The sequence below is a fragment of the Drosophila ananassae genome, chromosome 3L (assembly GCF_017639315.1).
Source record: "Drosophila ananassae strain 14024-0371.13 chromosome 3L, ASM1763931v2, whole genome shotgun sequence".
NCBI lineage: Eukaryota > Metazoa > Arthropoda > Insecta > Diptera > Drosophilidae > Drosophila > Drosophila ananassae.
Window position 1 is genome coordinate 7,707,261 of NC_057929.1, and position 11,974 is coordinate 7,719,234.

General features: G+C 42.9%; 1 protein-coding gene and 1 long non-coding RNA gene across 25 annotated transcripts in view; one reads left to right on the plus strand and one right to left on the minus strand.

Annotated features, from left to right (window-relative positions):
- LOC6494738 (transient receptor potential cation channel trpm) overlaps nucleotides 1-11,974 on the minus strand; it is a 48,543-nt gene that overhangs the window by 11,884 nt on the left and 24,685 nt on the right. For 11 of the 23 annotated variants that reach the window (XM_032450823.2, XM_032450822.2, XM_032450827.2 and 8 more), the window contains 16 exons: nucleotides 11,563-11,645; nucleotides 9,813-9,975; nucleotides 9,383-9,523; nucleotides 9,145-9,217; nucleotides 8,111-8,270; nucleotides 7,792-7,928; nucleotides 6,380-6,536; nucleotides 5,821-5,968; nucleotides 4,700-4,886; nucleotides 4,479-4,635; nucleotides 4,253-4,354; nucleotides 2,015-2,207; nucleotides 1,752-1,941; nucleotides 1,470-1,681; nucleotides 1,260-1,412; nucleotides 943-1,017 (listed from right to left, as the gene is read on the minus strand). In XM_032450823.2, the coding sequence (XP_032306714.1) occupies nucleotides 943-1,017; nucleotides 1,260-1,412; nucleotides 1,470-1,681; nucleotides 1,752-1,941; nucleotides 2,015-2,207; nucleotides 4,253-4,354; nucleotides 4,479-4,635; nucleotides 4,700-4,886; nucleotides 5,821-5,968; nucleotides 6,380-6,536; nucleotides 7,792-7,928; nucleotides 8,111-8,270; nucleotides 9,145-9,217; nucleotides 9,383-9,523; nucleotides 9,813-9,975; nucleotides 11,563-11,645 (2,331 nt within the window). Of the gene's footprint in view, nucleotides 1-250; nucleotides 314-942; nucleotides 1,018-1,259; nucleotides 1,413-1,469; nucleotides 1,682-1,751; nucleotides 1,942-2,014; nucleotides 2,208-4,252; nucleotides 4,355-4,478; nucleotides 4,636-4,699; nucleotides 4,887-5,820; nucleotides 5,969-6,379; nucleotides 6,537-7,791; nucleotides 7,929-8,110; nucleotides 8,271-9,144; nucleotides 9,218-9,382; nucleotides 9,524-9,812; nucleotides 9,976-11,562; nucleotides 11,646-11,974 lie in introns of all 23 variants that reach the window. The other 12 variants (XM_032450829.2, XM_032450830.2, XM_032450831.2 and 9 more) reach the window with 2 other exon arrangements.
- Nucleotides 9,986-11,561, plus strand: LOC123257190. 2 transcript variants are annotated; one of them, XR_006507189.1, is made up of 2 exons: nucleotides 9,986-10,215; nucleotides 10,274-11,561. It is a non-coding gene; the product is annotated as an uncharacterized LOC123257190 (long non-coding RNA). The 2 variants fall into 2 exon arrangements; XR_006507188.1 differs by having other exon boundaries at nucleotides 10,772-11,561.

Consider the following 11,974-nt stretch of genomic DNA (forward strand, 5'->3'; position numbering starts at 1 on the left):
GCAGGATGAATGGGATGTAGTGGTGGTGATGGCTCCAAGATTATTACTTAATTGAACTTTAAACCAAGCTGGGAGCTGGGAGTAATAGTCGGCTGGTATGGCTCGGAGCTGGTAATGATTTTCATTACACTGCTAATGGAAATTCGCACTCAATTGGATATAAGCGTGGGGCGGATGGAAGGAAGGACTTTAAAATTTAATGGGAGGCATTAGAAGCAAAAGCTACTCAAATCTAACGAGGGTCACTTACATCTGTTGAATTGGCGACACTCTTGAACGAGGGCGAACTGTTTTCGGCTGGCATAAGCTTACACTTGAAAAAATACGTTTATAGTTAGTGGAATGAGCGTTTCCCGGGCTATGAGACTATGGGATGAGCGCCATTAAATGAATTTTAAATGTAAGCTACACCATCCCCAGAGTCCAGAGTCTGGGACGAAACTATTTAATAAAATGAAGAAAATGGAGCAGCCACGTGGCGACTGTCGAATGGCTTTTCTAAAAATAATACAAATCACCCAGAAGAAAATCAATAACAAGTAGAACCTTTTGAAGTAAATGATTCGGTTGGAAAGGCTTTAGTTTTTTTACCTTAATGATAAACATAAATAATGGTTTATAGTATAGATTTTCATCTATTCTTAGTAATAGAATCTTCTGTCAAATTTAAAAAATATGTTTCACACAAAATAACGAGACAGTTAAAGCACAAATAGTTACCAAACACATAATTAAATAGAGAAATTCAGATCGATTTCAATAGCATACAGTACAGAAAACAAGTAGAGATGCCTCGGAGAAAGAGACAGGTAGAAAGACAGCGAAAGAGACAGCAAATAGAACATATAGTACGTGTGTGGTTTTTGTTGTATGCATAAATAGTTATATAGACGACTTGAACAGCAACAAGTAGTTGACTTAGATCGGATTGGTGGCTACTACCTTGTCGCGATTATTTGCACCCGCGCCCATCCTATATCTCAAGGAAATGGACCTTTTGGCTTTTAATAGGGCGCTCTATAAACAGATAGATTCGGATTTGGATAGCTTTCGGTTAGGATTATGATGAACAGCAGAGCGATTAATGTTAAAAGTTAAATGGTTAGATTAGTTGAACAAATTGAAAAGTAACTGAAAGCCGACACACATATAGGACTGGCACAGTACAGACAACGAAACCAAATGAAATTCAAAGAAAATTAGTTAGTAGAAATGAACAAAAGAACATCGACTAAGAGTAATGGAGATGATGAAGATACCTCAGCATCCGGCTGGGAGCGGTCCGAGTCGTCGTTGTCCAGATTCTGGTTCTCCAGATGCTCCTCCTCGGTCTGCGGCATCTGCTGAAGCTCCTCCTTGGACTTGAAGTCCAGCTGCCTGATGTACAACGGCATGACCAGACCCAAGATGACCTATTACCGCAAAATAAGTGTTTTCCCAGTTCAAATTTGTTTGTGCCTGGCACTCACCTTGAAGTTGGTGTTCTTGCGAGTGCGGAGACCACCCATCCAAAGGTCCGCCAGGATAACCTGACTGCAAGGATGGGCGAGGAGGGCCCGGTGGTTGGCAGCGACGGCCAAGGAGAGACAGCTCTGGTTCGACCACGAGTGCAGCTCGCAGGTGAGCAGGCGTTGAGCCTTCTCCGCATCCTGTCGGTAGCTGAAGTCCAGCAATTTGTTCCCTGATAAATGTAAGAAAGGATTTGGCAGGATTAAAATTAAATCCGGAGAACTTCCAGCAAATAGCCATACCTTTACTCTCAAACTCCTTGGCGTAGGAGCGCAGCTCCTCGTAAATCTCAGTGTCCAAATCGTCCTCGGCCGCCTCGTGGGCCATGGCCTTGTAAAGTTTGCAGGCCACCAGTGACTTGGCCAGAGCCTCCTCGCCGTGTGTCCACATCAGCAGGGCCATCTGTTGCCGCTTGGTCAGCACAGCCCAGATCTAAGCAAGCAGCAGCAGCGGGACAACGGGGCGGATGGTTGATTTGAAAGCCTTGCAAAATATACCCACTTACCAGTAGCTCATTGAAGGGAAACTCGAAGAGGGCCATCTCCGAGGTGAAGGGCAACAGGCCAGTGACCAGGCTGAGGGAATTGGCTCCGGCGTAGCGCTGGTACTGGTACGTCGAGGACTTGCGACAGGCATTTGCATAGCTGTTCATAACCTTGGCGTAGATGGGCCGGAATTTGCGGCGCGTGTAATAGGATCTGTGGGGGTGGTAGAGGGTTGAATTTTCACGTTTTTTTTTTTCGTTTGGGCCTAATGCCGTCCGACGATTTGCTTCAGTAATTTTGCATTGTATCAGCTTTGGAGGAGAGCTCGGTATTTTTTCCCTTTTTGATGGACATCCGCTGCTGCTGCAGCGGGACTTGAATAACAATGAAACGCCTCCATTTCAATTCAATTTTTTTGCTGTGCTTGTCGGCCATTGTTTGCGGACAGCTTAAGAGATTTTCATCGCCTAAATGTAAATGTAATTTTGTTTGTTTTTCTTTGAAAGAAGAAACTGTCGCCAACTGTCCTTTTTGAGTGACTGTAGTTTCATTTACTTTCCCAGCCCCTCAAGGCACACCATCTCTGAATTTATTGGCCTGGCAAATTTCGTTTTTTTTTTGTTTGGGAACCTACACCTGCCGGCATTTACGAGCGTACAATTAAATTCAGGACATCAACAGAAGCGTCCATAAATTATTTATGACAAATAAAAGGCCAAATCAATTGACCTGAAGGCAACAAACCAGCAACAGGCAACTGCCAGCCGGAAAACTCATTCGCATTTTATGTTAATCAAATCACAAAACTTTAACGCTTTTAATTACGCCCAAGTTGGCAACACTTTGGCCCAACTGTTCCTGCTCATGTTTCTGCTCCTGACATTCCCGACACAACACATTCAAGTGTCTACAGTCTAGACATTGAAAAACAGGACGCAGGAGGAGCTACCGCCAGCCAAACCAAAAATCAGGCCAGTAGGTAAGCCAGCCGACCGAGAAAAGGCCAAAGAACGACGAGTCCGGATCCGAAAACCCTAATTTAATATAAACACATCAGTTCTGACGCCGGCTCATTGCTTAGATAGCCTTTTGCCATTTAGATGGGCATTTGTCAGATAACTTTCAGCCAGGCCCGGTCCTTTGATTAAAGCCCAAAAAGTCAAATATCAAAGAAGAGAGTGGGAGGTTCGGGTTGAAGGACTTTTTTTTGCCCGTCATGTTCGTCCAAAGCAAGTTAGGAGATGATTTGCCAGTTTAGTGAGTTAGTTTGAGTCTGAAAGGGTTTATCTTACAAAAAATCACCATTTAAGGAACTGCCACTATACCTGTTTACACAACTTTATATAGTGCAGGGCTTTTTCTCGTCCGATTTAATTAAATTGTGCCCCGAGAAGCTAAAGTAAAGCGTAAAGATTGAAATGTTTAGTCAAGGCAACAAACACTTTTTGCATGACTTTTAATTAAATTGAGTAATTCCAGGCAGCGGTCAGTGGCTTGACCAACGAGTTTTTATTGAAACCACAAACCGTTTTCTCGGGTCGTCAGTACCCCAGACCCCCAGTATAGAAGCCCCAACAGCCCAACAGCGAAACCCCATTCAGCCAGCCGCAACTTATGAGCGATATTAAACAGCATTGTGGTCGCTGGAGCGGCGTTAACTAAATTTAAGCAGCCACCGGGTTTTTTTCGCCTTGCCGGCAAAATATTAATGCTGCATAATTAAGGAGGTCCTTTGCAGGCATCCGGCTCCTTTCGACTTTTGCCCTCCTTCACGTACATCAGCATGACAAAGCGAAGCAACCGCGCTCCAGTCCTGCCTGCCAACCAACCCGGCTCTTGTTAACTTGATGTGCAAACTTATTACATTTTCATGGACAAATTTTCGAAACATCAAATTTAATCCGCCACACTTTAAGGGCTTTGGAGTCAGAGGGTTGCCTGGAAAAGGCTTTCTCTCAGCCCTTTTTCGTAAAATAAAACGTAAAACTTTTGGGTTTCACAATTTCGAGGTGTCTATTTCGCACATTCGCTGCATTTTTCTCATCATTAAGTTTAATCATTTCTCTTTTTTAATTTACTTAAAAATACTTGATTGGAGAAGTAAGAGAGTGTTTATTTTAACCTTTTTTAGATGGACTTTAGAATAGGGACTACCCCAAGAGGCACTGTTTCACAATGACTATCCCAAGAGTCTCGCCTCTAAATTCTTCAACAATGCTCCACTTGAGTTTAAAATCTATTTCTTGATTTCTACTTACCGATATGCTCCACCCATTAGTTTATTGATCACCAGACCAATGTCGTGGAGCGTGTAAATGTAGCCCTTGGGTATATGCGGTCGGACATCGCGCAGGATGTAACTGAAGGATGGCACAAGGACAATGTTGTTATTTACATAGGCCGAAAGGAAAACATTTCAGGGCAATGTATATACTATCCGATGTATACAGAGAGGTATAATGAAAAGTCTGGCGAAAAACTCACCCCAGTGTATTGGCTGGACCGTGTTTTGTATTGTAGAGCTCCTCGAGGCGCGGTATTGTTAAAAATTTCTTCATCGAAACGCCATTCTCCAAGAGTAATTTGACAAAATCGATTCTATCATGTTCCAGGGCCTGCATCATGGCCTCATCCAAGGCGCCTAAGGGTAATATATTTGAATAAATGCAAAACACGGAGGAGGGAGGGAGTTCGGCATCACCCACCGTTGGGCCATTCCTGTCCATAGACGAATATCTCGCTGCGCGCTATGTCCACCCGGTTCCATGTCAGGGCCAGGCTCAATTGCTCCGGAGGACTCAAATGCTGCGACTTGAAGAGGGCCGTTAAGATGGTTTGATCCAGCTCCTGTGCTTCGCCCTCGGGCTTTTCCTGTATGCGAAAGACGGTAATCTGGCGGAGAAATTGAAAAATAAAAAAAAATGTACATAAAACCCAAAGTATCTCTTAATGTAGCCCCCCATTGCCCATAATTTGTTTGCCTAGCCCTAATACTGGCCCCAAAATGCTAACGAAAAATTAGAAAGAACGAAGGAATTAAACGAGCCTCTGGCAAGGACATACTAGATCCTGCAGTGGCTTCGTGCTCATTCAAAAACCAATTAAAATCTTAATAACATCTGCGGCGGAATTGACGAAATGCCAGCCACTTTTGCCCTACTCGCCGAAAAGTCACAGGAAAATGTCTGGGAACTGGGCTCTTATATTGGCAGGCGGCAAGCGGTGATTTAAAATTCATTACACGTTCAATTGAATTTTGTAGCCTAATTATTTCAACGGGTCTAGGAGCATTAATTAAAAATTTAAATCGCGGTGCTAGCGCAAAAGTCTCAAGTGATTGAAAACTTCGTACACAGCCTCACACCATCCCCAATTTAAATCTCCAATCTTCCAGGGCAACTTAATTGAGCAAAGCTCTGCTCGGCTCCAGGTTATGGGATTTTAATTGATGGCTCATACCCATGAATAATTCACCTGGGGCCGACACCAGCTTTTAAAACTATGTTTGGGGTAACCGCTTTAAAACAATTTGACGCCAAAGGCTTCTTCGGGGAATATTAAAAGGCTCCTCCTTTAAATGCACGCTTTTTATTTTATGCAGAGTTTTTCATCAATATCCTGTTCCAGGAATTTTTTGTTTTACATTTCTAAAAAGGAACTGCAAGCTACAATATAAGGATGGGCTTTATTTAGATTCCCCTTTAATTGAATTTCTTTCTTTTCATTGCACATATTTGTCAGAAACAAAAGCCCCTTCCTTGCAAAATGCTCACTATTTTAATTTTCCATCTGAATAATTTAATTATAGTATCCCTCGGCAACTTACCAGATTTTTGTTGCGGGTACACTGAAGCAGTTCTTGGTACAGCTTCTCGGATTGGTCCTGCCCCACTTCGAAGGTCTTCTGTATGGTTCCAATGAGATAATCCCTCATGGACTCCAGCACCGGCTGCTCCTCCCCATCCGACGCGTATCTGCATAAAAAAATATTGTTAGAGACTGTGCGGAGTGAATTGTCGCAACTCGAGAGGGCGTCCAATTATTCTGACTAATTAAACAACAAAATTAAATGTGGCACACAAAAAGGTCCACCCGCCCCGGCGTAAGGTAAACACAACCCGACGTCGGAGAACGTTGGAGGATTCCCCATCCCAGTTCCATTACCATTTTCCTTTTGTTTGGGTGTGCGGTGGATGCGTTGCGTAAATTTAAATAATTTGCCAAATGTCGCATGCCTCACAACAACAGAAACAGTCGTGCCGGGTCAAAGGGCATGCCAACATATTCTTAATTAAATTTACACAAACTGCGGTTACTAATTCAGTTGCTCCGGCATATGCTTTAATTCGTGGCATCTTAAAGCGAATATCTGAAACTATACTCACTTGTGGACGAAGGCAAGCAGGTCTGCGGCACGACCGGATCCATCACACACGACCACCGGAACCGGCGGGGAATCCGTCACGTACTCGAGCACCGCACGTATCGTGTTGGTGCCGCCCTCGATCACCAGACAGACGACGGGTGTACTGGAATGTGTGACTGCAGCGGGAGGAGCACAGAAATTTTGGGATTAGAGTCTGACAACCCACAGGGGGCATGCAACACGATTTAGGTAAATTCACACGAGTGGTGCAGCTGCAACAGGTAGCCAGCCACCAACAGGTACACTCAAGCATAGAGTAGTTTTTTCCCCTAAACTTTACAAAAGTTTTGAAGCATTTTTAAAAAGCAGTACCTAAACTTTTTTTACACCAGTTGTAATTGTTTCGAATTAAAGTTAAATAATTACTAGGACACTATAAGAATAACAATATTAACAGGGGACGAAACTTAAAAAACACTGGACAAACTTGGCTAACTTTGAAGGGGACCCCCCAGGAAATTTGAGAAAAAATTTAAAAAATATTTCTTTCTTAGATTTTAATGCAGATTGATAGCAAATCCATCTACGAATCGTTTAAGGTATTCCTCTTGAGAATCGGATGACTATTGGCCAAGATATGGCTTCCGCAGTGGCCCATATTGTCCTTTTGGGGCAATCTGCAGTTTTTGAAGGGGACCCCCTGGGGGAAGGGGAAATTTGAGAAAAAATTGAAAAAATATTTCTTTCTTAGATTTTGATGCAGATTGATAGCAAATCCATCTACGAATCGTTTAAGGTATTCCTCTTGAGAATCGGATGACTATTGGCCAAGATATGGCATCCGCAGTGGCCCATATTGTCCTTTTGGGGCAATCTGCAGTTTTTGAAGGAGACCCCCTAGGAAATTTGAGAAAAAATTTAAAAAATATTTCTTTCTTAGATTTTGATGCAGATTGATAGCAAATCCATCTACGATTAGATTAAGGTATTCCTCTTAAGAATCGAATCGGATGACTATTGGCCAAGATATAGCTTTCACAGGGGCACTAAGAGTCATCCTAGGAACCTAAAGACGTTTATAGAAATTTGACCTAAAGGTAGGAAACTTTAAGCGCTCTGTCATAAATTAATATTGATTTGTACATTTTTAAAGCTTCACTTTAAAAAAATCCAGATCAAATACTATTCATCAGATATCACAAATACATTTTAATCCTAGTTTATTTATAAGACCACAAAGGCGGCCGCTCCACCAACTACTCAGCCAGGCTATTCCCATTTCAGAGCTCAGCCTGCGGCGACATTGGTAATGAAAGGAAATGGCTCTCAATGGCCTGGCGACAAGGAACTTCAATGTGCCGACTGATTGGCCTTTTGTGCTGCCAAGCTGTCCACACATTCGCGGATGAGCACCTCTCCCCCTGGGCTTACATGGGTGTAGTTTCAGATTGGATATGAACTTCTCCAGCTTGCGCCGCAGGATCAATTCAGCGCCGTACTTGGCCATTGTGCCATTGTCCACCAGCAGGAAGTAGGCATGTCGATTGTTGAGCACCGCCAGCTTGGATCTGGAAAGGAAGACGGGGAAAGAACAGGTGCAGGTGATTGCAACAGGTAGAAATTGTGGCAACAGCATTGGACCGGCAACAACAGCTAATACTCATGAATCTTTAAGGCGCAATTTAACTTGTTGGCCCAATTGGTGTCGTGTCGGTTAAATATGCATTAGTTGTGTGGACCAAGTACTCACCTCGGCGAACTAATGCTGTGGCAAGGAACCTCGCGGTTGTGGCCCAGCAGCTCGTGATTTCGCTCGACGATGCCCCAGGGAGCGATGCCGATGCTGACCACTCTTCCTGTCCGCTGTTGACCCTCCAGGAGCAGAGCGTCGCCCACTTGCTTGGTGACTCCTGTGAGGCAATAACGTCAAAAAAAATATCAAGAAATGAGAACAATGACAGCCAATGTTGAGCGAGTGGGTAAATAAGTTTTGTCCCATCCTACTACGGCTTTCACTTTTGCAGCTTTTTTATATCTTAGTTAGGGTGGCGTGTCTAAAAATTTAATAACAACTGAAGCACAAAAACCCAGACAAAAACGACAAAAAGAGGACCAAATCCAACCGAATGAATAAGAAGGAACCAGGGTCTTGGGTAGCGGCTACAAGATACGCTTTCAGACTTCATACCATACTGCATTTTTGATTGGAAAATAGAGAAAAGATTGCATCTCATACTTTCTATTATAAAGTTCTACAACAACTGCATATTTTTTTTCTTATTTTAACCAAGAAACTAACCAATAATAAAGTCAATATTTACTATCCCCTTAAAAGCCAACTACCTAAGGCATCTTCGAGCAACGGCTTTGACCAAATCTACCCTTCCGTATCCGGCCATAATCCAATTTATTTTTGATAGAAACTTCACTGCCCCCATCCGGACAACTCCTGGCCAATATACCCGGACTATCCGGCTACTGGGTAGCTCGCAATATGTTGACTGGCAAGCAGTTGAAGTGTGTACAATCACTGGCTGCGTGATTTCCGCTTGGGATTTTATTTATTTAATTTTCGACTGGGGTCGCTCATCCGCGCACTTTCTCCGGCCATTCCCTTTAAGTTTTCCTGCCCACCGATTGTTTGTTTGTTTTTTGTTTGTTTTCCTTGCTCATTTTTCTTTGTGCTTATTTAACTTGGGTTCCGGCCGTAATCGTTGGCCATAAAACCCGGGCCCTGTTCACTGTCCTTTCATAAAACTTAAATGAAACGCATTGCCTTCTCACCGGTATTGGTGCCGCCGGTGAAAATCCATGCTCCTGTGGTCTTCGCCGCCTTCAGCAGTCCTTTGCGTATCTCCTGCGAATTGAAATCGGAAAGAAATCAGTTTCAGTTTCAGTTCCAGCTCCCATAGCTAGGCCATTCAATTAGCAAGTGACAGACACAGAATCCACCCATTTCCACTCGCAGTCACAAGAAGGCAAGTTTTTGGCTTTTTGGTTGTGAAAACTTTTCCACACTCACCTTTTTTAACTTGGCCTGCAAATCAAAGTTGGCCTTGCCGCCCTGCACGGTGATCAAAAGTTTTGGCAATTCCAGGTTCCATTCCTTTGTGAATAGCTGCACCAGGAGTTCTGGCCGCGTGTCGAACGACAGACGGACATACTGGAAAAAAGGACCAACAAGTTAGTAAAGGACATTAACTTCGGACAAAACCGAAATGTGTATACCCTTGCAGTTGTATTTTATAAAATTTTATAACTATTTTTTATGTAACAAGATATATCTACATCAGGATAGCATCCTAATAAATAGATTATAATATATCCTGCAAGGGTATTCAAGAATCAAGATACAATACAAATACAAGGACCGCGTTCTCGCAGGAAAAAGTTATTAAAAACCACACTAAAAGGAAATTGCCACTGAATTGCCTATGTAAGGACATACGTACCTGGGCCTTTGTGGGATGGGCGCCCCCTTGGAACTCTATGGTGCCATACGCGTCCGTCGGCTGGGGGCGGGTGTGCTTCGTGGGCAGCCAAAGGTCGCCGGGTGAGCCACTGTCGATGCCCGGTATCGTCTGATGTGTGATCTGGGCCTGGCCGCAGCAGCATCTGCCAAAAAGGTGAGAGCTATAGTCGTTCGATGGCTTTTACACAATTTATTGTAAGTACATTTGTAAGTATAATTCGTACAAATTCGATAAGAATGGAAATTTTATTTGATTGAATTTGTTTGGTAATTGGATCAGGGCATAACAGGCTGCTCAATCATGTCATGTCAAAATTTCATCGGATTTTATTCAATTTTATTTACACTCTTGTACACCAGGCTTTTGTGTTACTATTTACTAGGTAATTATTCTGATTTCCCGCCAAACATTTGCCCTTTAAAAGTCCAAAGCTTGTCTAGAAAGGAATCCAAGGATAGCTATACAAGTCGAACTTGTTGACTGAATGTCAGGATGCGTTGTGGGTGTGAATGATATTTGGTAAACAAGAGAGACAGGTCGACACTCCCCCACAAAGGAGAAGGAACACACACGCATTTGACTCTACCTGTCACTTTGTTTGCTATGCCCACGTGTAATATAAAGCGTTATTTATGCACGAGTGTGTGTATGGCCCTAGATCCCCTCCCAAAAAGCCAAAATATGGCAGCAACAAACGCTGAGGCAATAACCTGTCTGACCTGACCCGTTCCGACAGTCTGTCTGACTTTCCGCCTGTTTGCCAGCTGATGTTCTTGTCAGGTGCTTAAAAGTGTTTGCTAAATAATGCATTTCAATTAGAGTCCCCACATACCCCCCGGGGCTAAGCCTGCGGTAACGCTCGTCTTACCCCAATAAATCAGTTGAAATAGAATTAAATAATCAAATTAATCGGCACGTGTCTGTGGCACATTCCCCAGGTCCTGAGTGATGTGTGGCAGTCATGCCACATGAAACACTGAACCACAAATGCCAGGATATATTTTGGCTTTTAAAGAGAGTGAAAATTTAAGAGGGATAATACCATAGAAACGTATACCATCAGCATAATTATAAACTCGTAAACTTTGGCGAATTGTGATTAACGAAAGTTCAACTATAAATCAACTTTTTAACTTGGCCAAGATGATGCTCGTGGACTTGACAGCTACCGGCTGTCATGGAAACTTCATGGCGAAGGGGTTCAGGAAAAGTCGCAGCCAGCAGTTGGGTCAGCGGGCAAATATTTGGCAATCCAATTGCTGATAACAACCACCCAGTCATGTAAAGTCAAGATGGGCCATAAACCCATCGCCCATTTCCCGGGCTATCTCGGCTGAAAACTTTCACCAGATCCAGAAGCCAAAACAATTGGAGCAGTGCCGGGTACGCGAATGTGTACTATGGACTAGTACTAGCACTAATACTGGTACTGCGTCTGGGTTTATGGCGCATTTATCTCAATTGCCGGGTCTTGGGACAGCGCCTGTCATAATAAACAATAAATGCTAACGCCCAAAACGAAACTAAATACACAAACGCTGTGCCGGGAACTGGGCCAGAAGCTGCATCACACAAATCGTTTTTGATATCAGAAAGTGGGTCAAATGTTTTCGTCTTGGACGCGGACACAGACGCTTTCTGCGCCCCTGCCCTTGCCGCACTCTGACACCCATCAAATGCACTTAAATGCAAAATGTAATGCTAATAAATTAAATTAGTTGCCACTTACTTTGTATCGTCCTTTGGGCATGGTATGAATTTGATGCACTCGCGCTTCTGGAAGTTTGTCTCGATCCAACTGCGCGGCTGGTGCTAGATTTCGTAAATTTAAGATTTAAGAATGAAACAACATAGATAAAGCCAATTAGTTATTGTTTACGAATTGGATATTCGGTTAATGAATGCTCATAGTTACACTTTATACACTCATTATACAGCTAGAGGAGTAAATTGAAAAAAAAAATTGAAAAACTTGAAAAGAACAAAGGATATATTTCCAGTTACAGAGTCATAAGGAAAGTAACTAAAAATTAATTATAGTTAGAGTTCAGTTGCTTCAAATTCTAAATTACATTTAAATTAAACTAATTCAATTGCTAGGGATTCCAATATTGTGTAATTACATAATATTTTGTGAATAA